General features: G+C 41.3%; 1 protein-coding gene across 1 annotated transcript in view; it reads left to right on the forward strand.

Annotated features, from left to right (window-relative positions):
* The window catches only part of EEPD1 (endonuclease/exonuclease/phosphatase family domain containing 1), a 71,199-nt gene that overhangs the window by 24,963 nt on the left and 18,492 nt on the right, over positions 1 to 27,744 (forward strand). The window contains exon 2 of the mRNA XM_062567904.1: positions 12,422 to 12,473. Coding sequence (XP_062423888.1) covers positions 12,422 to 12,473 — 52 coding nt within the window. The remainder of the gene's footprint in view (positions 1 to 12,421; positions 12,474 to 27,744) is intronic.

Genomic DNA, 27,744 nt, shown 5'->3' on the forward strand with positions numbered 1-27,744 from the left:
AATTGTTTTGTTTTTTTAATAATAAAAAAAAAAAACGGGATAGCCACCTGGCAGTTTGAGGAATGCTTTTGTCTATAGTGTCCTTTTTTCATCGTATGGTATAGATCTTACACAGAGAACAACCCAGAGTGTGATGCCTTGTTTAGCCGTTGATCCTGCCACCGTTCTTGTTTGTTGTGCAATAGATGGATGTGCTGACTGATACACTAAGCCCTGCTAAAGTGGAAACTTTATATTATTAGTCTAGGTCTGCACTAGAAACATTTGCCAGAGTAGCAATGCGGGAGTGTTATTTTGTCAGGAGACCCTGTAGAACTATACTGCAAATCTTTTTTCCAGTGGTTACAAGCCTCAGCCAGCTTGGCAAAGACTTTTCTTTATCTTTTTGCTTGCATACGGTAGATACGTTACTGCCTGAAGCCGATAAGCATCAAGGAAGTATGTGCAGCTTGCGGGCCGTGTACGTTTGTATGTAAATGGGTTGAATTCTGCGTTCGTGTCATGCCTCTGTTAGCCAAAGCTCCGTGAGGCAGTTTTAAGCCTGCACAAGTCAGATTCATATTTATCTGCCTTAATCAAATCTGACATAAGCTCTGGATGAGACCCTTTCTGGTCAGATGTGTATCCTGTGTGGCTGTGCAGAAAACAGGACCACTCAAGTTAACCAAGACTGATAAATACTTTAATTTATATTTATTTATTTTTATTTATTTATTTTTTTATTTATTGCTTTAAATGTCTGCTGGATGCTAGCACTAGTGGGCAGTAATAATCATTTTGCAATCTTCAGGTATATTCACCCCTACATATTTTTTGGAGTTCCTCCTGAATGAACACCTTTATTATCAGTTATTCCTGTATGTTATTGCTCTTTTCCTTAAAGTGACTGAAGCAGCTAACATGGCTTCCAGTACAATATACACATTTTGAATGGAGAGGAGTAGATTATTGGGGTAGAGGAAGTCTTCTGGGTCCTGGACACCCATATTTTACTCTTGCAAGGCACTTGCAGCCTTGAGTTCTTCAAGAGCTTCTTGAGCTTCTCACTAAACATAGTTAGGTGGCTTTTAGCCATCCAGTGGGAAGTCCTTAAAATGTACAGACCATCAACCCTGTCTAACATGCTCTAGGTGACCTTGCTGAGCGGGGAGGTTGGACTAGATGATCTCCAGAGGTCCCTTCCAACCTTACTGATTCTATGATCTCTTAACACATTTCCTGCTTCATTCTCTACCTGCTCTAGTGATTCACTTTCTCAAGACAATATAAGCTGCTCATGAAAAAGCAGTAAAGTACACTTGACCCAAGGGCTGCTCTTGATTTCTCTCTTGCTTCTTTCCTCTTGTCGCAAAGCCTTTCCTCAACAATTCTGTAGCATCTCTCTGAGCACCTTTTGTGCATGTTCTTCTGTTCTGACCCTTCTGTTTGGCCTTCTCCACCACTTAAATAATTCTGCTTCTGCATAAAGTCTTGTCAATAAGATGCTCATATGAAATACGCAATTGCTGTGGAGCTCTGACAGCCTCTTAAAGGTAGGAGCCAATTTCTGAGGGTCAGTCTCTTTGTTAAAAGCATGTTATAAAGGACTTTGAGGTCCTATATTCAGATTCAACCAGAAAACTTCAATACTGTTTTTACAAGGCCAGAATAATTTTACAGGCATTCCAGTACCTCCAGCTGATTCTGGTTCTTGTACCACCAAACTACAGCATTGTTCTTGGGTCCATATTTAACAAAATTAACTGGTTTCCAGTGTATTCTTTTGAAAGATTTTAAATGGACAAACTCATTTCTCCGAGATGAGCACATGCATGCATGACAAAGTTTTTGAGAGTGAATAAGAGGACAATATAGGAATTTTAACATAGGTGTTTAAAGCATTTGGTTCATATACCTTAGGAAATAAGGAAAGAAAATGATTTTAATTCACATTTTATTGCTTCGCAAGTTTAAATTTATTTTGCAAGAACACAGAAGTAAATCCTTCAAACAGAGTCCACGTTAATTGCTTTTCCTCCCAAACCCCCATAATTTTATTAATAGCTTTGTTCCTCATGGCAGAATGATAGTCTAGTGTTGTGCCCTTTCCCTAACATGCCAATTTGATTTAATTAAGGAGAAGTCAGTTTTTCCATTGCTGCAGCTAGGCAGGATTGGTTTGGAAAAGATGCCAGTTCTGGAGCTATGAAGCACTACCCAAGCAGGGAATGATTCAGAAAATCCAGAAAAAGAGCCAAATGCCAGAGACTGCTTACAACATAATATAATGCCTATATTTGAAAGCTCTAAGTCACCTTTGATTTTTATGAGCTTCTAATTTTTTCTGCTAACTCTTGATCTCCTTGCTTGTTGGACAGATTTTAATAGCTCCATACTAGTTAACTAACTTGCCCATGTCCAATTTAAATGATTCAGAAGAAACTAGTGTTGCTGCAAACATAACACCCTTTGTAAGCCTCCATCTTTCTGCAGAATTCTTGCTTTGGAAAAAATAAGAAAAAATCCTAGGACTGTGAGCATGTTACGGAGTGTTTTCCGTAACTGCAAAACCACTGGACCTGTGGTGAACCAGTTTGAAGGGAGATGCTACTATTCTTCACTAAATATAATAAGTGCAATATGAGATAGGGAAATATCTTTTGCCACAATACAAACAAAACTGAAAGCCTCTGCCCCACACACTCCATTTTTAATTCAGGCAACTCTTTTGGTGGTTCCTCTGAGAAGTGCTTTGGAAAAAAGGGAGTTGAAACAGCTTTGGGGTATTTTTTGTGAGTAAATATAACTGTCATCAGTTTTTTCCACTTGCAATAGCATTTTTTATGCTGCCTGAATTGCCATGTCGTGAACTCTTTGGCACAAGAATAATCAGTGAGGCCATAGGTGGAAGCAATGACAGAGAAACTTGCTTCCTGGATTGCCCATCCCAGAGTTTTGAATGATGCTGGAAGTTAACCTGCAGTGTCAGTATCTGTACCTGATGGCTGTTAGGAGATGTATGCAGACAAGATTACTGGATTCAATATAATTTAATGTATGTATTTGACTACTTGTTCTTATTCATTCGGCTACTACTCTAGAATCATTATGTTACTAGCCAACTTAGGCTTTCAGTGCTTGGATCTTGTGCATTTGTGAATTTGGCGGTTACTTTAAGCCAACTAGTCTATTATAAAATCTATTTAAAAAAATCAACAAATAACGACTTAAGACAGATTGATCCTCCTGAGCCATTTGTGTGATACCTCTCCGTGCTGGGAATCAGTTTTGGTCCTAATCAATCAAGCGCAATGGCTCCCAGCCCTTAATACCTTCAGAGGTCCTTGGAAGTCTGCCACAACGTTTACTCATATAACAGGTGCCGCTGTCTTGGCTTTGTACCCATACGCAGAGAGAGAAAGAAGAGAATAGGAGGCTGAAGAAAGAAAGGCCCCTAGGATGGTCTATAACTTAGCAAACAAAAGTGATTCTAAGGAGTGCAGTTGGCACTGGGCTCATGTCTTCAGTACTCTCCATCCCAAGTTGAGGTGGGATAGCACGTCTGTGCAAACATGATGGTGAACAGAAGCAGAGCTTTTACTTGCGTGCAGGCACGTGTGCACACGCCGCATGCACCCAAAATGACGCTCCTGCGATAACTTCGTCTGGTTTAGTAGTTGCAGGAAATCTTCAGAAAGGGAGATCTTATGCAAGAGGAAATGAATAAAGGGTCTCCAAGCTCCTTCCCTATTTTCTGAAAAAGGAAACAATTATTTCTGAGACGTGATCCTGTACGTGGAGAAGAAGGTGAATATGAAATTTCTGAGCTGCCCTAATTCCTTTCTGACAGAAAAACGCAGAAGTTACCTAACTGCCCTGGCGAACATCAGTGCTTCACAAGTTAGAAGACACCTCTTTCACAGAAATTAGCATTCTTTAAATCACAGACAGCCTGGGAGTTTTCCGCAGCTCCCCTCTTAATTTCACCCTGAACCCTACTAGTGCTGCACTTGCTTTTAAACCCCGTCTTTACTGTACACCATGCTACAGGGAATGGTAATATGTTTTCTGACCCCCATTGTTGTCACTAGAGATGGACTTCTGGGCACACAAGCTTTTCTTTGGTAGCTTAGATCATGAATTGGCCATCCTGCCTTGTTGTTATCTGGAGCTCCTTCTTCCTTTCCCAGTAAGATGCAAGGTATTCTGCTTACTGGCATAAGTGTCCATAGGCAGAGTAGTATGAATATTGTGCTTTAGAAAGAACTTGGGACATGGTCACAAGGGGAGGTAGAAGAAGATCACTAGATCTCATCATGTTTGGTGTTCATGCCTTTTATTGCCTGTTGTGTTTTAAATTATTTTGTGAACATGTCTGACTCCCTTCTGGAGTGCTTGGAAGGAGTTTGCTGTACTTGCAACCTCGCTTTCTGGTTTCAGGCTAACATAGTGGGAATATGCACAGCCTAGGGCTTACGAATCATCGTTCTGCTACTGCAGTGATAGCTGTGCAGGAACCACTGCCTCAGTTAAGCATAAACCAGACCCTTGATACTGCAAACGAAGGCCCTCCTCTGCTTTACTACAGGTGTAAGAAAGGGCATTGCAAGGAGGGAGCTGCATGCTGTGCCCCCATTCGAAGGGGGAGAGGGTTGAGGGAGCAGCACTGGACCCAGTGAACTACTGAAATAGGGAAAGAAAGAAGTAAGCTATTTCATTTGCCTCCTATCTGTTAGCTTGGGTAATGTTGCTGTTTCCTCCTTTAACACTCTGTACTAGCCATCCATAATTCATGTTTCTTCCCCCTCTTAGTTCCATTACAGTTTCCTTTCTCTCCATAACAAATACTCCAGTCACTCCCATAATGTAATAGGATCCATGAATGCAAACATCAAGGGAACAGTATTTGTCCAGCCTGTGTTACACCAGCAATTTGCTTGATGGATTTCAACTTCTCTGCATTTCCATTTATTCCTGGTTCAGTTCCCAGCTGCAGAGCCTGGATGTGTTTTTTGTTTTTAAACTTTTGCGCGGGCACATCAGCGACAACTAGGCACTGAAGAACAGGGGCTTTCATCCAAACTAAGAAACTGCAAAGAGTAGCCTTAAGTAAAATGCAATATACTTTTTTTTTCCTTTAAGCAAACGTCGTTCCCTTGTTTTATCCTGATTTCTACTTACTATAGATGATATATTTTTCCTGAGAATCTTCCAGATCGTTTAGTTGTGTCATTAATTGGCAGCTGGTCCCAAAGCAGTATGGCAGGGTACTCCCACCCAAACCCGTCAGCTTACCTCCTAAGCTGTCTGGTGGGTTCCAGCAGCAGCTAGATGTGGCAGCAGACACATTTGTTCCCTCCATTTAAGGAGTGATTGAGAAGACATGGATGCTTTTAGTGGAAAAGGCAGAACTGATTTTATTTCCTCGTCAGACTTCATAGGGGTAGATGCAGGCAAGTTTATCTGGAAGGAAGTCATTATAAGCATGCTTTTTTCCGTCTTCTGTCTGCTTTTGTTTCTGCTGCTTTTGACTCAACCATGATCTCGTGGAGGAAAAGGAAACTTTGTAACTTGGACATGCTAACAAATAGGAGAGAGGTTTTTCACAGTGAGGGCATTAATGTACATGTCATTGGTAACTATTTCACCATAGCCTACAGGCACCACGTTTAAGTTGGCTACCGCCTCTATTGGTGTTGCCAGCCCTGAGGAAGGAGCAGCACTGATTGCTTTGCAGTTCCTGAGGCCAGGTGCTTGTTTCTCGGTCCTCTCACTGCAGTAAGCAAAACTGCCCCTTCTGGTGTGCACCGTGGGCTCGGCAGCAGCCCCGTCCCCCAGCGGCGCGTTCCTGAGAGCGGTGGTTGCATCCCAGCTCTTCCGCTTGCCTTTGTGTACGACAGAGCTGACAGCTAAGCCTGGCGTTTCAGCAGACATCAGCAGCAAGAGACAACTCCAAATATGTCAGCAGCAGCTTTCAAAAAAAAAAAAAAAAAAAAAAAAAGGAAAAGAAAAGAGAGACAGGCTTAAGCAGGATACATGCTTTTCTGTGTATGTCATTTCTCAGCTGTGTATGTCATTTCTCAGCTGTTATCTTTTCCCATCCTCCATTTATTTACTGAAGAAGCATATGCCTGGTGCCTAAGCTTCTGCCTGCATCTCAAACAATTAAAAAACAGTTAATTACACAGTTCTTAACATCACACTGTCAACAGCTGGCTGCAGTGGGGGACGTGCCTTCGGTTTACAACCCTCACAGTAAACACGTAGCCGCGACAGCCGCTTCTGCAGCCCATAATCAGTGATCATCCTTAACGTTATTCCCTCTGACGTCTGGCAGGCACCAAGGGAAAACCTGGGGCTGCGGACTGTGGCGTGCATGGTGCTGAAACGGAGCCGGGCCGTTCAGCAGGGGAGCTGGGGACCAAATGCAGCCTAGGGACCGCAGGCAGGAGCAGGTCAGCTGAGCTGGAGAGCTTCAGGAGTCAGTGTCCTGGGATAGTGAGGGCTCTTAGCACAGCTGAGCTGGGCTTTTCCCTTTTTCTCTCTCTTTTATTTTTTTTAACTCTGTAGTTTCATGCACATCTCTTAAGAGCAGAACAGGTGAATGAGTGAGGGCTGTTTGTGGAGATCTATGAAGGCAACTTCACCATATGGATTTGAGCGTATGGATTTGACAAAGACCCAAGGGGTCTCTGTCCTGCCTTTTTTTTTATGTATGTTAATTAATCCCAACAGAAGTCTATCATCAAACACTTCCATTATAAACACCTATAATCTACTCTTGGATATGTAAGTCATCCTTAAAATTTCACTGTGGAAATCTCACTATGGAATTTTATCTCATGAGCAGAAGGGAAAAATTTTTGGACCCCAAGGGAAGGGGGAGGGAATGCTTTAATAATGCTTAGAAGAATTGTTTGTTTGTGGTTGAGTGCTTTTTGCAAAGGCTATTTGTAATAATGTCTGTGATTCTAGATGGAGTGTGATTTGGTACAGCTGTATGCTGAGAAAGGAGCCAGAAAACTTGCAGAAATCAAATCAAATGGCATTTCTTCATGTTGTAAACCTCAGTCAGGCTTATGCACCAACTAACAGAAAGCCTCAACTTTCTAGAATAAGTCAGGCCCCTGAGCACAGATTTATAAGCTTGCAAAGCAAATTGAGACCAATTCTTAGTTCACCTTGCTGCCGGATGACCGGCTGAGATCACTAAACAGGCTGGTGGTGAAAGCAGAAACGGCTGCCGGGGACCGCTGCTCGGCACGAGCTGTGCGCTCTACCAGCTGCGCAGACTGTGCAGTGGGTGCTGCTGCTCCAAGCCGATCACGGAGGCTGGCTGCAGAAAAGGAAAAGCAACGCAGTAGTAAATCTGGCTGCACGGGCATGGAGGGTGACTCCCCACGCGCTGACTGTGCACAGGCCCCGGGAAGGGCACCTTCCTTGCCAGCGTCCTGCTGCTTTCCCTTCCCGGCCACAGCCATCCTGCGTCACAGCACCTGGCTGCTTCTGCAGAGCCCTGAGATGGGTGTAAGGGTTTGCTTAAACGCTTCTCCGACCCTCTGCTCACCATGCTTGTCCTTCACGTGTTCCTCAGTTCTTCCTGAAATAACCAGGTTCTGCACTGGTCTGGAGCCTCGGCTTCTCCCTGTGCTCGACTTGGTGGATGCTCGCAGTGCAGGGCTCTGCTCTGGTGACCAGCCGTTCCAGTGCTGTGCAGGGATGGACCAGAAATCGGGCCAGAGTCCTAAATCCTTGGTATTCCTGCACCAGAGCACTCTTCAAGCTGGTTCTGGGGGAAGTAGCTTCTCTTCCTCAGATGAAAACGTCACGTGTATTCTGCATTTCTATGCTGTGTGGACCTGCCAGGCTCAGTGGCTTCCATCCGTCCTGTCCGCCTTGCTGCAGAGCCGTAGGTTCACCGTTTGGCAGGCAGAGGAGCCTGAGGAGGTTCTTAGGAAGGCCTTGACACCACCTTTTTTCAAGAGCACATGGGATTTATAGGCAGCACCAACTCAAGCTGGGAAGTAAAGTTCAATGCAAATACAATGCGAGGATGGCTTGTAGTCCCCACCCACCACAGGGCCTAATCCACAATCAAGTTGGCAGCATTGCAGCAGGAAGCAAAGAAGCCTTTAATTATTCCTGCAGTGGGGTATATAGGATCAGAGAGAGGAACCCCGTACTACCTGCTCTTCAGTAGAAGATTTTTAGTAGGGATTGCAAAGCTAATCTAGGGAGTAGACGTGGTCTGTAGCTCTAGCTCAGCACTGTGGCCGATCTGTAAATGCAAAGGAATTCCCTTGGAGGGAGAACTCCATGCAGCACCCTCAGTCATGTGTGCCGTGTGTTTCCTTGACAGCACTTCATGTTTACATATTTTTACTGCTGTAGGAGGGTTCTTCATCGTGATCACTGCGTACTTTAAGTAGCAGTAAAGTATCTTGAGTATGCTCGAGGTGGAAGGATATTAATTTCAGTAGCTTTGCTTAAATGTACAAAGGAAGTAATTGAGTCATAAGGTTTTTTTTAACATAGTTTCAGCTATAACCAGGGCATTTTTCATCGTGCAGGCATAGTTGCATGCAGTACAGATTTATTAAGAGCATTCTGTAACACTGGTGAAATAGAGCAGGTGCTCTCATAACCAGAACGATTCATCAGTAAGTGTTTTCTATAACTTTATTGCTGAGCTACTGTTCTTGTACTCCAGGAGAGGATAAAATAAATGACAACAGGGCATATAAACAGGGTACATAAACATAGTATTGTATAGACAGCAAGAGTTTAGGCTTCAGCTTAGTCTTTTGATAACTGTCTTTGGATTTCTACTTTATCAGGGCTTTTTTTTTTTTCCCCCTCTCTCTCAGTTACTAACTAGCTGTAGTCCCTTCTGTTCTGAAATCCTTGGCTAACACATAAGCCACAAACAACATATGGAAAAGTACACGCTGCTCTCAGAGTTTGTAGGCTTGCTGATGTAGTGCCTAAATAAACAGCCTCATTTTTTTAAATTTTAAATCCCCAAAGCAGCAGCCTTGAAATAAGTTGCATTTCTAAGCCAACATTGCATAAAGTAGCACATACAAACTTTGCTTGGAATTCCTAAAAAATAATAAGTAAAATAAATAAATAAATCAGCAAATGTCTGGCTATAAAGAGCAATTTTCTGAGTAGTGGATTGTAATCTAATGAGCAGAGGCAGTATTAATGATAGTGCTTCAAGGAATTAAGTGTCTTCAGGCTGGTTGTATGAAGACTAACATTTGCATTTGCTAATTCCTTTTAATACAGAAAGAGCAACAGGTACCACCTGAATGGAAAACAAAGAGGAGTCTTTAATAAAATATTGGGAAAACAGTCATCTCTGTAAGTCTAGAATAGTAGAGGGAAATTTTTTCTTAATGAGTGTCAAATAAGTGGGCCACAAAAAATATTCTCTTTGCAAATTATATAACTGTGTTGAATTCAGATTTGCTTTTGGCCCTGCACATACAGTTCCTTTGCGGAACATAAACATTTTGAGCAGGTTCTTCACCTCTGAACGAGAGTTCAGCATCCATGAAAATAAAATCAGATAAGACAAAATAATTCTTGCTTCCTAGTTTGTTACCTTTTTTGGTCTAACTCAGTATGCTCAGTTTTAAATAAAAATGTGGCAGTTGAAGAATTTTTGTGGGCTTTATAGTGCAGTTGGGAATGAGGCAGGTTTGTACAGTAAGATGATGAGCTCTCATGAAAGCTGGACTTGCACTGTGGCAGTCTACTTCATCTTTCTTCTGCAGCTATTGAGGGTCAGATAATCTACAACTAATGCTCTGGAAATAAATCAGCAAATTGTTAAAAGCATCAGCAGCCTTGATTGATACACTTTGCCTTTTGATGATAAAGAGCTCTAAAAGTCTCAGGCCGCTACTGGCTTTGAAAGGAAAACAACAAAAGCAGTTTGTGTAGGAAATGCCGTATTATCGCGCAGCGTACGAAAGGGCACGGCAAAACGTTAGCTCTCGCTAGGCACTGCGTGGGCTTGCGGCTGGTCGTGAGAGCGTGCTGAACGCCCCCACACGCGTGTTGGCGTGCCTCCCTCCCGCCCGCCCTGCGTTTCCCCAACGCGTGCTGCAGCAGAGGCTGGCCGTCCAAAACGGAAGAGGTGAGCCCTGAATTCAGAGATGGGCCTCGCTGCTGCTTGCGTTGTTTGGAGGACTTCGTTCTCGAAGACCTATCAACCTTGGCTCTTCTTGAAGTGGAGGGTTGCACACACTGTTACAGTATTTTTTAAAGGAAGTGCCTTTTTTTTTTTCTTTTTTTTTCTTTTCTTTTTTTTTTTTTTTGCCCAGTCCCCCCTCAACACACACACACCTTTTTTTGGTTTTGCTTTCTGATGGAATTGCAAGCAAAATTTAAGCAAAATCTCTTGTATTGGCACTGAACTTTCCCCGAGTACTTTTCAGTTCTGCTAGAATGCTTATCTGCAGTGTATTGACCAAATCATGACAGAAGATCATGTGCCCTCGCTACTGTAGTAGTTGTACTTTAATGGAATACTTTTATTTCCTTGACTTTGCTGTCGTTTTCTGAACCATCTCTGCCCTCTCCATCTGAATAATAGTGGGCTCTGTGGACTGAAAATAAAGTAGCCTGCAACTACTTTATAATTCATTAGATACAGTCTTTTTATGATACTTTGAAGACAACTGAAAATTAGAAGTACGCTAAAGTGAAAGCACATTAGTGTTTAGAGGTTAGGTTGTGAATACCATTAATGGAAAGCATTGTAATGTAATAGGAAGACATGACTAAAGCTATGTTTTGCCAGCTTCTGTTACAGGATGGACATACATAATTAATGCATAAGATGTCAGTGGACGTTCAAGAATTACATAACATTGCTCTGAGGTTTTGAAAGGATAGTAAAACTTCTCGTACTGCATGGCAAATCATATTCTTCGGCAGACTTCTATATCAGCTATTCATATGGTATTGAACATGAGTGTCTTACTATACTGACCCTTTGCTGAGTCTGTCTGCGACCGTCAGAGTCATTTAAACAATATTTATATGCATCAATTGATCCTCCACTGCAATGCAATTGTTTGCGTATCCCTGGGCAAAGGAAGTTATCTTCAGGAGTCTGTAGCTAATATATTAAATGACTGGTTTTAAGACCGAGTAAGGAAGGTCAGCAATCTGAGTTACAATACCAGTCTACTCCATGAGTAAAACACAATGTTGAACCACCCTGCAGCACTAAGGTTCCTCTGTCTTTCCTTTGCCCACACAGCAAACCTAAACGAGAGCTTCGATTCGGCGTCGAAGCCGTAGAGAGCTCAGGTTGGGGCGACCCGCGTTCTCGCCATGCCACCCTGCCAGAGCCGCTGTGTGAGCAGGCACGTGGAGGGGGGAACTGATACTTAACCCCCATCCCCTTAGTGTTATGCTCCTATTTTCAATTGATAAAGGTCTGGAAACTGTTAGACCTTCATCTCCGTTCAGGTTCCTGCCTGTCCTGTGAGGGTTGCAGTTTGGTGGGGACAGAGCAAGATCCTTCCCTGAGATGCCTTCGTGGGCAGAGCGTTGGGCTTTGCATCTCGTGTATATACCAATAACTGAATGAAGTTACAAGAGAATGAGCAACTTCTGATTTCTTAATAATCTGATGATGACAGCATAGATACGGTGCAAGGTTCTCGGGGCATATTTTGGCTGAGCAATGATTTTACCTAAGTTACCTGACCTGTTAAATCCTGCTTGGGTAACTCTCGCCATCGCTTCAAAGTGAATGAAATGTGGTGAGGAGGATTTAGCTCTCAGAGGTAAACTTAGAAAAGAATTGCTAGGTGAGAAAAAAAATCTGTTTTTGATTAGAAAATGGCAGAACAAGAAGAATGTTTATTAAATAGTGTTTCTTTGCCCTACTTTCAAATAGCTATGCGTACTGCTTTCTTACCTCCCTCAAATCTTCTGAGCTCAGTTGTGTCTTAGTTACTCTAACTCATCTCTAATATTGTAAACAGTCGGGACTTACTATTGTAAAACTGATGAAAATCAGTTGGTACAGAAGACCAAAGCTGACTAAGAAATGATTTCAGCGATGAAAATATTTAGATTCTTTTCTATATTTGAAGGTCACAAGATCTTTCAGTGTTAATCTAAGGTACATAAATATAATGATTAAAGCAGTTTCTCCCCAAGGTGAATTTGGATATGCTTGTAACTCAGAAACTAGAAAATCTGTTTAGGACAGCTATATCAAAGCAAACCAAATAACACTCTCTCTTGCTTTAGTTTGTATCCTGAGCACTTTTTGTATTTGTATATCCAAAGACTTTTTGTGAGGTGAGAAGATATACCAGAACTGAAGTTCTCGTTCTCTACTAGTGTTTCTGAAATGCTTGCAACAGAATGATTCATTCTTTTTTTTTCTGATGTGTTTTTTTTCTGACAGTATCAAGCTTTTGGCCGTGCAGGAGCTGGTCGATAAAGAAGCGCTGGAAAAGGTATTTAAAAATATATCTAATACAAAAGTAATAATATATTAAAGCTCTTAAAGCCGTCTGTGTCAGCAGGGCTTCCTAGCTTTGTGGGAAATCTTACAGCATAGAATGGGACCTCTTTTTAGCTTTTTCCAAGCTGACTGCATACTCTTGGTGTTTTCTCATTTCACAATGGGTTTGGAATAAGCTGTCTCCAGTCTGCCCATACTAGTTTTCCCCAAATCAGTTCATTGCTAGCAGCAAGGAGAAGTAGATGATTTGAACTGACAAAGATGGATGTTTGAGGAGGAAAGAGTGTTTGAAATGCCCCTTTAAACATTCAGCTCAGGAGAATAGCAGAAGTCGCCTTGGAAGGAAACCTGGCTTAATTTAGTGATGAAAGGATTGAAGCAGCTAGCTACTCAAAACAGGTCCTAGCAACATCAGCTAAGTATATAGTCTGTGTCAGTCTGAGCTCTCCTCAGGTCTGTACTGTGTAGATACAGGCCTGTATTGTACGTGGGTTTTTCAGAGAGCTGAGAGGTGTGTGGGGAGAGAAATTTCAACTTCATGCTATCCCCTTGTCCAAGTGAGATGCAGTTAGTGCATGATCCAAATCCCTTACTGTGGCCTATCCCTTGCAGCAGTGCCCCAGGGCCTACGTTGCATTCACACGTTGGTCAGGAGCTCCAGCAGGGATGGCCAGTGACTGTCTGCTGCACAGCTGGGAGGAACTGCAGACAGCCTATGCTCAGCTGTGTGTGAGGCACAGGAGAGGAGCCGTATTGAGCCCTCGGCCTCCTGCATCAAGGTATACGTGAGAGCCCTGCTCGGGGAGCACATCTGGTCCAGTGCCTAAGACTTAGCCAAGATGACAGCATCTCAGCAGCCTGAGATCCTGTCTGTAGAGCAGTGCTAGTAGCAACAAAAGGCTGGAGACAAGTCCCTGGATGAAGCAGCAGGAGGCCAGGCTGTTTCCAATTAAGGCAATTGAAGCAACTACATGCCTTTTATTTTTAAATGACAAAACCCAATGCTTCTCCTCAGCCAAGGGTACTTCAAACATAGCAGTACCCTATAGATCATTTCCCTTTGAATGAATAAAAAAGTATCATATTTTTATCATTTTATAATTTTACTGTCCTGGAGTGTATGGCTGGACTCCCAGTGCCGCACTGGAAATAGTGGATTCCCTTCGTGTTCTGCACAAGCTGCTTTGTCTAGAGGGTCAAAGAGCCACCCAAGAAGGAGCACGGGAATCTAAAAGGCTCAGTAGGATTCGAAGAAAGCAATTGGGTTCACAGCCCTGCTGGGAAAACTTCTTCCTTTGTGGGTTTTGTGGCAGACACTGAGCTGGTACTGACCCAGACAGGCGCTCTGTACCTGATGAGACTTAGTGATAAAGGGAAGAAACGCTCTTCTACATACTCCATCCCCTCCATGGAGAAGGTACTGCAGTATTCTAGTTAAAGCCAGCCTTTCCCTTGCTGCTTTTGCTGGGTACTCTAGAAGTACTGGAAAAGAGAGCACTCACAGAGTGAGTTTGCCTAGCGGTGTGGAAATGCAAGCATTATCCTCGATGAGACAACATCCAGCCCCAGTGGATGCTTCAGCCCTGTGCTGTGTCACCAAGTAGGGGTACATTTCACTGAGGTCTTTGGTAACATGCAGCTCATTTAAAGGGGTGAGGGGCCTTTGGTGAACTCCGATTCTGGACCTAAGGGGTGGATTTTGTTAAAAGGCAGCAACAGAAGACAAGGAAGGTGATAATTATAATTTTTGTATGTGAAGAAGATTAGGTTTTCAACAGTTCATTTTGCAAAACAGATTAATGTGAACAAATTGTTGTTTGCAGTAGTGCCTCTGATAGAATCTCAGCTTCTGTGGCATCTCACAGGCACTTCAAATTTCTCACCTTTTTGTCAAGCTTGTGCCTCCCTTTGGCCCAAGGCCTCCTAAAACAAGGCTTGGCAAGAAACAGTGACCTCAGCCTGGTGGGAATTGCCGTTCGAGCCATTGTTTGCAGCTTTGCAGGAAGCTCTTCAGAAAGGCTCAGCATCAGAAAAATGATCTTTCTAAATTGAGCCGTCTGAATATTTGATATCTGCTTTCATACAATGCCAAGCTTAAAGAATGTAAAAGGCCAGTTTAGCCCTCTGGAAAATAACAGCGCTGAATTATATAAGTTCAAAGAAATTTACTGCCTTTATTTTTCAAATAAAGAGGGGAAAAAACAGTAGACTGAAAAAGATTAATTCTCATGTCTGCTTGCAGAGTCAGGTTTTGAGAACGTGTTGAGTTTTGTCTTCATAAATCATTATTTATCTGCTTTATATTGTAGGAATGCAGAATATTATTAAACAATAAGATTTCAGTATTCATTGCAACATGGATTTTATATTTTTGAAGGGAAGGTTTCCTTTAAGCTAGCTGTGGACATAACCTAAAAGTGTCTTCCTGTAACACACTTCCTAGTCTGTCATATTTCCTTGCATGAAGTAATATATGATGTTTTTTGAACTTCTACAGCCTTTTCATTTTTAAAATTCAGTGCTGAGCTTTGAAAGTGTTATATGTTTCTGATACTTACATCAAAACTCAGAATGAATAAAATCACTCTGGTGAACAGCAATGTCTGTCCCCTTGAAAAGACTTATGGGCACAAATCAGTGTTCATGCTGCAGACTAGCTCCATTAAATCAAATCACATTGAAGTTAAGCGTATGTGTAATAAGTCTTTTCAGAATCAAGGCTCTAAGGAGATAAAGAAAAATGACCTGGCACTGCAAAGCACAATTTACTGTTACCTATTGGAAATCTTATTATGGACTTGGAAGTGAGCGTGTGAAGCAGCAGCATGTCAAAGCCTTCTGCAGCTTGCAGGTAGCCTGAGAGTTGTTGTTGTTGGGCTCATGAGAAGATGCTAGCTGCCTAGGGTACGTTGCAGAAGGCTTTGTGCTAATAGAGTTGCCCCAGTTATTTACTGATTACTTCCAGCATTTTTTTTTATTCCATGTTTATTATCTTGTGTAGTTTAGTATCTTTTTTTCCCCCACCTTGACCATTGAAAAAAATTGATCAAACAACAAGGTCTGTGCTGTACAAAGGCTTTTTTTTTTTTTTTTTTTTTTTTTCCCTAATCCTAATGCTTATTGGGGAAAATTTGGCCAAATGGCCTTATAAGCCAAAATTCTGCCACAGTTGACTGCATTTCTGGGGTAACTGAGACAGAAGGTATGATTGGCTGGGTTTAATTATAGACTCTGGCTCTGGACAAGGTTGTCTGACCCCTTGCCACTGATCATCAGTTATGTTGTTTATCTCTGAGGTGACTTCATCACCTTGAATGAGGATGATGGTTGTGGAACTGGCCTCCAGCACCTAATTTGCTCTCATTAAAAATGAACAGAAAGATAATCATTGAGCTCAGTGGAACAGGACTATGTCACGTAAGAAGTACAAGAATTGTCTTTTACCTGGAGAAAATCCGGAGTTAAAGATGGGCTTATTTGTGTTTATTTTGACCTTAATCCATCAAAGCATTCCAGCAGGTATTCCATTTGAAGCAGAAGAGAGGTCTCATTGATTGCTTAAAATTAAGCATGTGCTTACAAGCATTTCGTTTTACCCTCAGCCTTCAGATTTACCTGTCTGCTCCCCCCTGCCTCCTAATTCATCTCAGCTTGGCTGTCAGGGAGGGTGTTGCTGGCATGTGAGTGGCACTGTGGTCCGGCCAGTCTTTTGTGTCATCAGGGCTGCTCGCTTCTGCTAGGGGCAGTAACAAGCACAGGCAGTGGTGAGACACCGAGCCGTGGCCTGCATTTGTGGTAGCTTCGTTCCCACGAGAATCCAAGACCACCTGGAAAGTTTGGAAAGAAGTATCTCCGGGGGTACAAGTTTGTTGGCGATGCTTCCCATAGAAAGCCTCCTCTAGAGGCACGGCACAGGGAGAGACCCAGGGCCAGTTTTCCAACAAGGTGTTTTTGAGTACTTTACTCAATTTAATTTTGTAAAGTCCTTAATTGCAGAGGAGGAAGTCTAGTGTACTTTGCAAGTGTTAATCACATTTATTTGGGGAAGGGGAAAAAATAATTCCCCTGAGGAACATGCTGCTTTTATAGTTTAAAAATAAATCTGTTTAGATAATTAGCAGATTGGACTGCCTAGCCAGCGGATGTTTCACATTGGCTTCTGGTTTTGTGTTTAAATCCATAGAGCTTTTCCAAATGCAACAAGTATGTAAAAATGATTTATCATTTGGTGCTTTGATGCCAGTAGGATGTTTAGGAAGAACCCTCCTCAAAATACTTGTGTCGTTTCTTGTTACAAACGGAGCACGTTCCCCTCACAAAAACAATCAACTATTTAGTCAAGAACAAAGGTAGCACAGGCAAAAATTTGAGGATGTGTTCTCAGTTGGACTGAATTAGTTCAGCTTTGTTTAATTTCAGTGGAGATACTTCAGCTTCTCTTGGTGGAGCCTCTGACATGCCTGTTTAAGATGAAGTTGTGCTGGTGCTCGCGGTCTCTGCATTCGTGTCCCAGTTCCCCGTTCCTCTGCATGCTTTGTGTGCTTGGCGCAGGGGAGGCCTATCTCACGGTTTTGTTTAGGATGCAGAAAAACCCAGCAGACCTAGTATATGGTGTGTATGTGATTTTAAAAGGTGAGCAGAAGCCTTCACATTGCTTACTCCTGTAAAATCACAATTTAGCGCACACGTATGGTCAGGGACCAAACTGAAGCTAGTGGAAACATTGCCATTGGCTGTAGGCAGCCTTGGAGCAGTCTTTCCATTAAATTAAATTGGGATGTCAATGTTATCGGTGACATTAGTGATTATTTTTTGTTTTAGTAACCGTTAAGTAGCTCATTTGACTCTAATTGTATCACTGCAGAACTTTTAATTTTGGTAAAATCACAAAACTATGGAACAAATAATATTCTTTGCACTGTGTCAAATGTTTCCCAGCATAGCGTTTGAGGTGCTAACACTGATCTTTGAGTTCATTTCTCCTTGAGTGTCTGGTAATTGAAGAAAGTTAAGTAATCTGTAGAACAATTTTACCACTGAAAGTCAGTGTCAGTAAATCACTGACAACTCTTACAAACTAAACCTGCGTTGGGAACAAGCAACAGTAAGCCATTATTCTCCCGTTTATGTATTAATAAGCAAATGTATATGCTGTTTCTTTGGATGATGAAGGGCTGTGTATTTTACTTCGCAGATGCAACAACTTCGTAGTTTCTCATCTGTGAAATCCAAATCATGTAATTCTGTCTGCTCAGCAGTCTTTGAAAGTGTGAAATATATCTACAAAGTGATGATTACTCTGCTTGAAGTTAGAAGTGATTTATCTAGACTAGCATTAGAGATACACTGGGTGGGCATGACAGGAGTTAGAGTGAGAACTGACTTTTGTTCAGGAATTATGTTCCTGAAGTTGCTAATCTGCAGCTTGAATGTCAGGATAAGTAATACAGGTTTCACTACCAAAGTATGTCTTTGCCAGGAGTTCTATATTTATAGACTGTGCACTACATCCAAGAGGTCAGTGAAAAGAATACATTGAAGATGTCAGTGAAAATAAAGTGAGAGCAAATTAATTATCAGTAGGCTTATATTCACTGTATGGGAATTTTTTACCTTCACTTGGAAAGTTTTGAAGGTCACAAATCAAAAGGGATTGAAAATCTTTCTCCTGGTGTTTGGAAATTGGAGTGCGGTAGCTCTGAAGCACAGGACACGTGAGTTTGGCACCAGGCTGCTGTAGCTACAGAGCTTCTAGCTGGCTTCCTGCAGGATAAGGTGTCCTCTGTCTGCTGGCCAAAGACTGTGTGCTTTTTCTCTGGGCATTTTCGCTGGTGTGCATATGAGAAGTTGGGATGATAGGAGAAAAGGCTGATCAGCCTTCTCCCCCAGATAGCTTCATTTTTTTCCCTCATATGAATTGTTACTTCTCTTTCCTGAAGGAGAACATCTTTGCCCTGTTGAATAATTTGGAAAGCTTAAGAACTAGCATCCAAAGCAAGCAATTCCTAGAATCTATCATTGGGGGGTGATTTTTTTTGCCACCTTTTCAGTGATGAGGTTGGATACTAATGGTTTCTTTTTCTGCCTGTTATGACCTGGAATTGTCTCATGTGGTGTGACGTCTGTTTTGTATATTTGCTTGCCCGTAGGACTAGATATTGATATGTGTGTTTGGGATATGTTCACTAGCTGCCACCCATTCCTGTGATGCAGAATTTTCATATCATGCTGAAGGAATCAATGAATCATAATTGTGGTGACACTAAGGAGGTGGCATAATGTAGTAAAGGAAAATTTACTTGCTTGTCAATGATTAGAAATAGATTTTGTTTGAAGGGGAATGCCTTTGAGTATCAAATGCAATAAGTAGCATTTCCCACTTTTACAGGGAGATAGTGAAGAGATCAGGAAAAAAGGGGGTATTGGTTTCCTTCTAGTTGCATCACTGTAATAGTGGAATTTCAGTTACTTTCAAAAACAGATTTATAAAATGCTGAGCTGCGCACTGCCATAGTATTCTCCTTTCTGCACAGCACACAGAGAATTTCAACTAGAAATTTGCTTTTGTTTTCTTCATATAGTGCACTGTTTCCTCCAGATATTATCTGAACATAAAAAGTGTGACGTCAATTGAGGTTCCAGAATTTCCAGTATGAAATGCATCTGCTAGAGATTTTTATTTATCTTTTGTCTGCTTTTGAGTAGATTGAGCCAGATCAGTGTTTAATCATGATTAAGCCATTGTAATCACTGTTCTTTCTAAAATCCCTTTCAGAGGAGAGCAAGTTGTTTATTTGTGAAAGGTTATCCCTAGGAGGTTTTTGGTGTGTGAAAGAGAGGTCCTGTTTTCTATTTGCATGTGTGAGAGTAAGCACATCAGTTCTTGCATGCAGGGATAGAAATACGCTTATGTATGTGCACTTGCTAGGGCAGTTGGAAGTGAACTGTAATGTGCCTTGCCACAGAGCAGCTGGTCAGCCGGGGACGTTTATTTGTCCCATCACCTTTTTCTCATAAAAGCATTGAGTGGCCAATCCTGTGTTAAATACTGCCCTTGCATGTAAACCATATCCTCATGTATGGGCCAGCAAAGAGCTACCATCAGTGCCTCGCTGAGGATGAAGAGGGAAGGACTGGCCACATCCCTCCTCCGGTGCGTGGCTTTGGCCCTGCACTGGGTCAGGAGCTGTGTTGCACAGCTGGGTCCACAGCTGCTGTCTGAGCTCTGCAGCCCCTGAGCTTGGGCCACCTAAAGTCTATCTGTTGCCATTGCAGCCAAAATACCCTGCACGGTTACTGCTGTTTGCAGGTTTTGGGGGAGTGTGATTTTGTAGCAGTCCCTGAAAGGTAAGGAAGAATTGCTGTTAACCTTGATTTATACAGGAGTGGTGGAGTTGCAAGGACATCAAATGATTTTGGTAGACTCACCTAAGATGTCTGACTCCTGACAGAGTTGGGAAGTGAACCTAGGTCTCTTGCATCTCCGGCACTCTTTTGACGATGTAGTCCTTCAGCTTTGATATGAATTCTTTGGACTGCAGCAGGCGTGTACCCTTTAGGATCAGAAAAGCAGTTAGTTCAGTAGTGAGCCTTTGTGCGAGTACTTTAAAAAGCTGGAATCCTCTTGAGAGCCCTGTCCTGCGATCTCACTTCACTTTGCAACTATCTGTTAAAGATTATAAAGCAACTGACAATTAAGGAATTAGTTACTGTAAATAAGTTATATATATCGCCCGTTCTTAAAACTGTCCTTCCCAGAAAGAGGTTGGCCCCTTCAAAACTTAAGTGCATTTGCGTGTTCTCTGTAGTCACATGAGGAGGTAAGTCTCACATTCAGGGAACAGGAAAAGGAGATGCAGTTCGTCACTGACTCACTAGGCGTTTTTCATCTGTCTCTTCCAGCTATTTTGCTACTTCAGTTTTCTGTTCTCCATTCCTAGAGAGGAGAGCTGCAATCTGATCTCTCAGCCTAAATTCAGCTGTGGGACCAACTTCTGTGTAACTCATCTGCTGCAGTAGGTCTTCCTGCCCTGGTCTTTCAGAGCTACCATGGAATCAATGACTCACTCAAGCAGGAGAAAGAGCTTATTCCGGTAGAGGGCCAAGTCATCCAAATGAGGTTATTTTAATCTGGTTTTCATCTTATTCCATATTGCTTGCCCTTTTTCTCTCCTTTTCCTATGTGTTTTGCTGTGTTTTTCTTTCCCTTTTACAAAATTAATGTTCTTTCCCTTGTCTTGCTTGTTTATCTGAGTGCAGGTAATGCTCAGAGGTGCAAAGTCTTTTTTTTAGAAGTCACCCCTTAGAACCTCAGGGCAAAGGGAAACAACTGCATGTTGTGAAACCATAGTTTTGGCTGAGTGGAGGAGTGATGGTTTCTATCAAAGTGAGTAACCAGATTTGACTCAGACTTCACCTGGGCACAACTGAAGTATGTAAAAGTTGAAGTTAAACTGAAGTGGGTTGTATGACTGTGAACAATGGCTTTGCTTTTCCAGGAGTATCTCCTTCAGAAATGATACACCAGGTGGCATGGAGGGGGAATCACAGTGTCCTGCTGCTGAATATATGGCACCATTTCTTACAAAGCAGGAGGTTTCTTTGGGGCATCCCATCCATTAAATTGACTTAAGAACCCTTCAGAAATACAGCTTTTGCCCTCTCTCCTCTCTCTTGCTCTCTCCTCCTCTCTTCTCCTCTTGGAGGGATCTTGATGACTAGATGTTTAAAGGAGTCTTATTAGTTGACCTTATGGTTCTGGCCAGCTCCATGATGATTTCAGTAGCTCTACTGCTATTTTGTCTTTCCAGGCTTCTTTACTGAAAAGTATTGCCAAGTGGTCAGCAATGCAGGAGGCACAGGCCCGCATCTATTTGTATTTCTGGCTTCTTTAGTCTTGGTTGGACTTTTCTTCTCTTCCGTTGCATTTCCCATGTCTTTTTCTGATGATCAGTGGACTGATCATCAACAATAAACAATAAACAATAAACAATAAACAATAACAATAAATAATAATAAACAATAAACAATAAACAAAAAGTGGGAAGCAATGCTATAGCTATTGCTGGGAGCCATGGAGAGCACAGGTTGCTCTTAAAATGTCATTGTTTAGGAGGTGCCCTGTTGTTGTTCTCCCCCAGAGCACAACCATGGGTCTTCAAGAAGTGATGGTACTGAGCTGGCACTTTGTACTGGGTTATCTTTCTTTTTTGAAGCATCTAGTCTCATCCTAGGACAAAAGCGAAACTTATCCATTGGTGAAATCATTCTCTACACTTCCAGAGCAAGGAGGAACAGAAATTGTGGGTTACAAATGCAGGTGTGTATTTAAGTTTTCTTTGTAGGTCATGGAAATAATGTGAAGAATTTTTAATCTGTCCTTTTTTCCCCTCTACTTCTTTTAGGAGATGGTAGAAGACAGATCAAAGTTCATAAAACAAGATAAGTTTTAATAGTCAGCAATTTGGGAGAAGGCTGTTTTTTTTTTGTTTGTGTTTTTTTTTTTTTTTTTTTTTTTTTTTTTTTTTTTGATTGACATAGCAGCAAGAGTGGTGTAATGTCAGCCTAAATCATTTTTTGGTTGTTGATGTGGATTAAGTAATGTGATTTTTCTCCATAGGGATCCAGTGTCCTTTACATCTGTTAAAGCAGAACTTTGTACAGGGTTAGAAGGTTGTCCCTACACAGATCTGTGGAGGGGTTGCTCATGCGTGAAGGCAGCATATTATCTCTTTTTATTATTATTATTTTTCCTCATGCAACACTATAAATATTTTTTGTAGAAAAACATGTAGAGAAAAAGATGTGTGGAATCAAAAAAAGTGAGATGAAATGTTCTAATTCTAGCAGACTGGAGAGATCCTCCTGATAATAAGCATCCAATAAAAAGAAGTAATGGAATAGAATATAAGACTATTTTAAATAACTTTAAAGAAGGTGGCACAGTCTTCTGTAAGGTGATATAATCAATGCCTGAGGGAGGAATAAATATTTGAAAGTGGCAATAATTGTGATACATATTATATACTTTTCTCTTCCTTGTATGCCTGTTCTTATCATGGAAAAGAATGCCTGTACTAAATGGAAAAGGAGATCAGTTGGGAAAAACAGTAATAGTAACAGTAGGAAATAAATGGATGGAAATAAAATGGCCTCTTAAATGCTAACTGCTTTAGATGCAAGGCTCTGTGGTGGAGGTGGCCAGCCTGTGGCTGTGAAATAATGAGGGCTATTCCGTTTTCCTTCGTATCACAGTAGTTAGCCCACTGCTTTTATTCATTCTCATATTGTGCATCAGCAACTCCAGTCCAGCTTTACCTCCACATATATTTCAGAATTGTACATATTTTTTTTTAATGTCACTTGTTAACACCTCTAGAAATTTTTCCTTATGGAGGTGGAGAGAGATCTAGTTGCCTTATGTGCTTAAGCAGCTTTTCTTTGATTAATAACATCCAAAGGAGTGTGATTTCCCTCTTCTCTTTCAGTTTTGTTTGTTCTTCTTTTATTATTAGCACTTTTTTTTTCACTGTCCCCTTCTCTTTTGGATAAAGGCAATGTTCAAGTAAGTTGATTCAGGTCATGGCAAATCAATATCGTTCACTGCAGTTTTTAAAGTTGGTGAACTAGCAACTCGTTCTTATCACTTTAGGTCTCATGTTTCATAGGATGTTTTTCCATTTGCCTTCCCAACGAAGGGCTAGGTTCTGACAAACTGATTTGCCTCGGGGAGTCCTGGTGATTACTAGGTGAGTAAAGTAGTAGTCATAGCAGTGTGGCTTTACGCCACACCACAGAAGTTGATAGCAGCTTCCCCGTTTCATGTAAAAAGGATCGGCTCACGGTAAAGAAATGTGAGAGGTTCCCAGGCAGTCACGGACTCCTGGTTGCCTAGTGCCTTATATCTAGCCCAAAACAAACACACAGATTAGCTCTCCAAACATTTTCCGCACAATCTTTGGCCGTATAGACGGCAGCTGTAACAGTGCAAAGTGGAGTACGTGTGTTTTGACTACATAGTTCATTTATATCTGTCGTCACTTGAAGTAATATCCATAGTGATACATAATCTGATGCTTTATTGCTCTAATAATCTAAATAAAACCTTCCCTGAGCATACATATATATTCCTGGAGAGGTATTCTGTGTTGTTCTTTCTGATGGTTGAAGTGGCAGAAAAACAAAACTTGTCCTCTTCCTTTGGAAATAATTATTTGGAAGGAAAAAGGTTGAAAACAGCAGCTGAGTATTTTCACTAGAAAGCACAGTATTAAGTAAATAGTTCAACTATGTGGTGACTATGATTTTAGCTCAGCTAAATTAAGCAGACCGTTTTATAACAATGTAGGAAAAGTGTTTGAACACAACCACTTTTCTTGTAAAAGCAACTTGATAAAAAGATGGCCTCATAGTCATGAGGGGCTTCTTTTTTCTTCTTTATATCACATAAGTTCCCTTAGCGTGCCGTTATTACCAGTAATGGTTATACTGCGTATTTATGCAGAATAAAACACTCACTTGAAAAGACTTCAAGAATAAATTGCAAGGTTCTGTGATTGTCCTTCACAGCCTTCTGAACCCAAATTCCTGTATTATGTTTAAAAAAGTTCTTAAGTGTAAGAGACCAGTATTCAGATAATATGTGTCTTTTGCGAAATGTCTCGTGAAGTCCCTTGAAGTACCGGGAAAAAGCTCAGCTTGTAATGGAAACATGAGAAATTAAGAACCCATGTGAGTATGGATTCTTTCTGTTGCATTGTCCAAGTCTTTGGCAACAGAAGATGAAAGAGAAACTTGGATTTTAAAAACACACACAAAACACTATAGTCATAAATTTCTAGCTCTCATGGGACAAAAAAAAAAAAAAAAAAGGAGACATAAAGGTTCCAGCAGAAGGCAGTAAATAGTATATTTTGCCTTCTTCAAAAAAAAGTGCTTCAGAGCTATCCTCTTCAGCTTCAAGCAAGTGATAAATATATGTTAGCATATGGCATGAAGTAATGCCCCTAGAAGTAGAAATCACAGGTAAGATGGGCTGTATAGATCTCAAGATTCTGTATAAATGAGAATTCTCCTTTTCACAACCTCACTTAACCTTTTTTTTTCTTTCTTTCTTTTTCCCAAGTCGCTACTTTGTCTGAAAGCCATCTTGATTCAGGTCTTAAGCAGTCGGGTTTTTTTAGTTGCCTATTTTTAACATAGCATACGTAGATTTTAATTCATTGTAGTACATACCAATAGACTGTAGCACTTGCCTTAGAGACAAAAAACCTGTATCTTTGACATGCTCAGAACAAGTGCCTGGCCTCTAAGAATATTTACATTATCTAGCATATTTAAAGATTATATCAGCTCATGGTCTTGCCACATCATCTAGATAAAGCCAGTTCTAGTACGCAACTCTTCTATTTTTGGTTGCTCTTAGACATCACACTAGACCTGTTCCTTAAAAATAGGAGGAGAAAGAATATTTTCAGCTTTTAATGGTTGTCTTTTCCAAGTACAATGTATTACTTACCAAATGAAGCTAAATCAATTCCAGGTACAGTAAACTTCTAGAGAAGATCATATAATTTTATGTAGCAGCTATAAACCTCTCTTAAAATGAAAGATGGAAGTCAAGAGAGGATACTCGTTATAGGGACTCACAGCTGAGAGACAGGATACTGTGTAGTGTAGTAATTGTAAAAACATGAAGAAGCAAAATTTTGGTATTTTGCCTTTTGTGTCTTTTTGTGCAAAAAATGTATAAAATCCTGCTCCCAGACAGCTGCTCTTATGTCCTCCGTCACTTTCCTGTAAGAGTGTCACCTGCTTCACGGGGTGTTCGTTAGAAAGTGGAGGCACTCGTGTTTTCACATACAGTTCTTCATATGCTTAAAGAAGGATGTTGAAAGAAACTTTAAGCTGCAAATACATACTTAAGGAAACTTAAGAGGTTCCCAGATGGGAGACTGAACAACGCTAGTAATGGTGTTATTTTAAATTTGTGTTTCTGTACCCAACCCAAGGACCCAGTGAGAGCCAGACTGTGCTCTACTCTTCTGTGCACACTAACAAGCTCACAGACCCTGTCTAGAGATCTTGCAGAGTAAAAGAAACATAATTCACTATGTCTTCATCATCTCCTTTTTTTTTAACTCAAGTGTGTTGCCTTGTGACCCTAGTCTGCTGAGGAGTTTGGTGCTGTTCCTAGGCCACTGTCATAAATGGCTCCAGCCTGAAGTAGCCATCTCCTTCCAGCTTTCTGCTGCACAGAACGATGGAGCTCACCAAGGACTATACCAATGTCTCATTCTTCACCACAGAGTCAGATTTCTTACTGAGCCTGATGCTGTCTGTGGCACTTAAATCTTAATTTCAATAGGCTGGGTTACACTCTTCTAAAACAAAACTTCTCATACATGTTTGCAAATATTGGTGTCCTCTTTCATAGCAAAATGGCAGCATAGATTTCTACTAAGCATTTGTTAAGCCAGCTTCTCATTAAATTAGCAAATTGGCTGTAAAATGGTACATACCCCATTTTGGCAGTGGGTAGTTGAGCATCCTGTAGTTCTTTTTAATAGTGACCCCCTCTGTGTTAGGAGAGTTTATTGCATTGTCTCTTTCAGTTGTTGTTTCACTGCTCTGCGCCAAAGGTTTCCGTGTCTTCCTTTTGATGATCTATAAAAAGACAGTGTTTATATAAATAATAACTTTGTTTAGAGTGAAGCTAGAAGAAAGTATCAGTGAATGATCTGAATTGTCCCAGGATCGCTATGATTAGAAGACGAACATAGAACTCTTTTTATGGGCTACAATCTCTCTTCTTGATCAATTGTTCAAAGATAAAAAATGTAGTTTCCACTCAGGTATTACAAAGGATTAAGCTGTTTAGGGACTATGGTTAGCTGGGATTTATCTGGGAGATAGTGTAGAAACTTGTTGACATTTTCCAAAATAAGTACTCAAGAAGGAAAGTAAATAATTTAGGAGTGAAAACTTACAGTCTTACTCCCCGATTGATCCTGAAAAGCCTTGCTAAAAAAAAAGAAAAAAGAATCTGATTTGATTCAACCAGAATCATTTATGGAAACAAATCATTATATACTTCTGATAATTGAGATAATATTAAGTTTATCAGTGAACATAATTATTTCCTGCACATTCATACAAGCACAATGGGTGAGTAACACAGCAGCTGCAAGAGAGACTTGTGCTCTTGCTTGGTTCATTTTTAATTCTAATCCACAGGCTGATTCAAAAAAGGGGGGCCAAGTTCATAAAGGAGCTTAGAGACCTGGTGTGGGTACGACATGGAAAGTATGTGCGTAGTTTTAAAAATTTTACAGTCCTGACAGGCATCCTGTAGCTGCTCCTTTGCCTTAAGACTGCCTGAATTAGAGTCTTTAATGCCTTGCCTTAACGGTCCTCAGTTATGCCTCTGCATACGCACAACTACCCCAATCTGTCACAGGCAGAGTTGTCTTGAACAACTTCATTTCTGGCCTAAAACTGTGTGTTTCTGGGCTTCAGAAATGAGCCTTCCTCATCCTCTCTCCTCAGAGGAACTCACTGCAGGAGGGTGCCTTTTTAGGTATCATGGACAGAAGTGGACGAGTAGACGAAGGCATCTCCTTGCCAGCAGGAGCTAGGTGTCCAGCTCTAGTGAAGGGCAGGGTATAAATGAAACTTCTGTAGGCAGCTTCTCCCCTCAGCTTGCTCCTGCCAGGGTCTTTGTGAAGGGGAGTCCTGGGTGCCGAGTGCTAAAAGTTTTAGGGAGCAAAAACTTGTATTGGTTTGCATTTAGCTCTGATCTGAAGGAGCTCTCAGATATGCCAATGAATACCTGTGTGTGTGTGTATGCATGCGTGTTGTGAGGACAAATGAGCTCTGCATTTCCACAGTGTGCAAATACATAGATGATGATTGTGCCTCTAGGTGCAGTTTTACTTGTGAAGAAAGCTCCTGGTTAGGGGCTTAGCTGAGATGTGCTGAAATACTCTGCTTCGGTTCCCATCTCCATGAAGAGGTTATAGAGCTGTTGGAAGGGTGCAGTAGATAATATTTGTGAAGAAAATGGAGAAAGTAAGATTTGTTTAGCCAGCAATCTCAATATTTTGATTTAGATCTAGAAGTGCAACAGCAAGTAGAAAACCGCCCCAGATCTGGATAGCATAATCTGAAATTGGTTGAGTGGGCCTTTGGGCTCCTCTGCAAACACAAATAATTAGCTGTCTAGCAGACCCAAGTTTTATTTGCCTTCATGTGATATCTACACT

The sequence above is a fragment of the Rhea pennata genome, chromosome 2, assembly GCF_028389875.1.
Source record: "Rhea pennata isolate bPtePen1 chromosome 2, bPtePen1.pri, whole genome shotgun sequence".
NCBI classification, from domain to species: domain Eukaryota; kingdom Metazoa; phylum Chordata; class Aves; order Rheiformes; family Rheidae; genus Rhea; species Rhea pennata.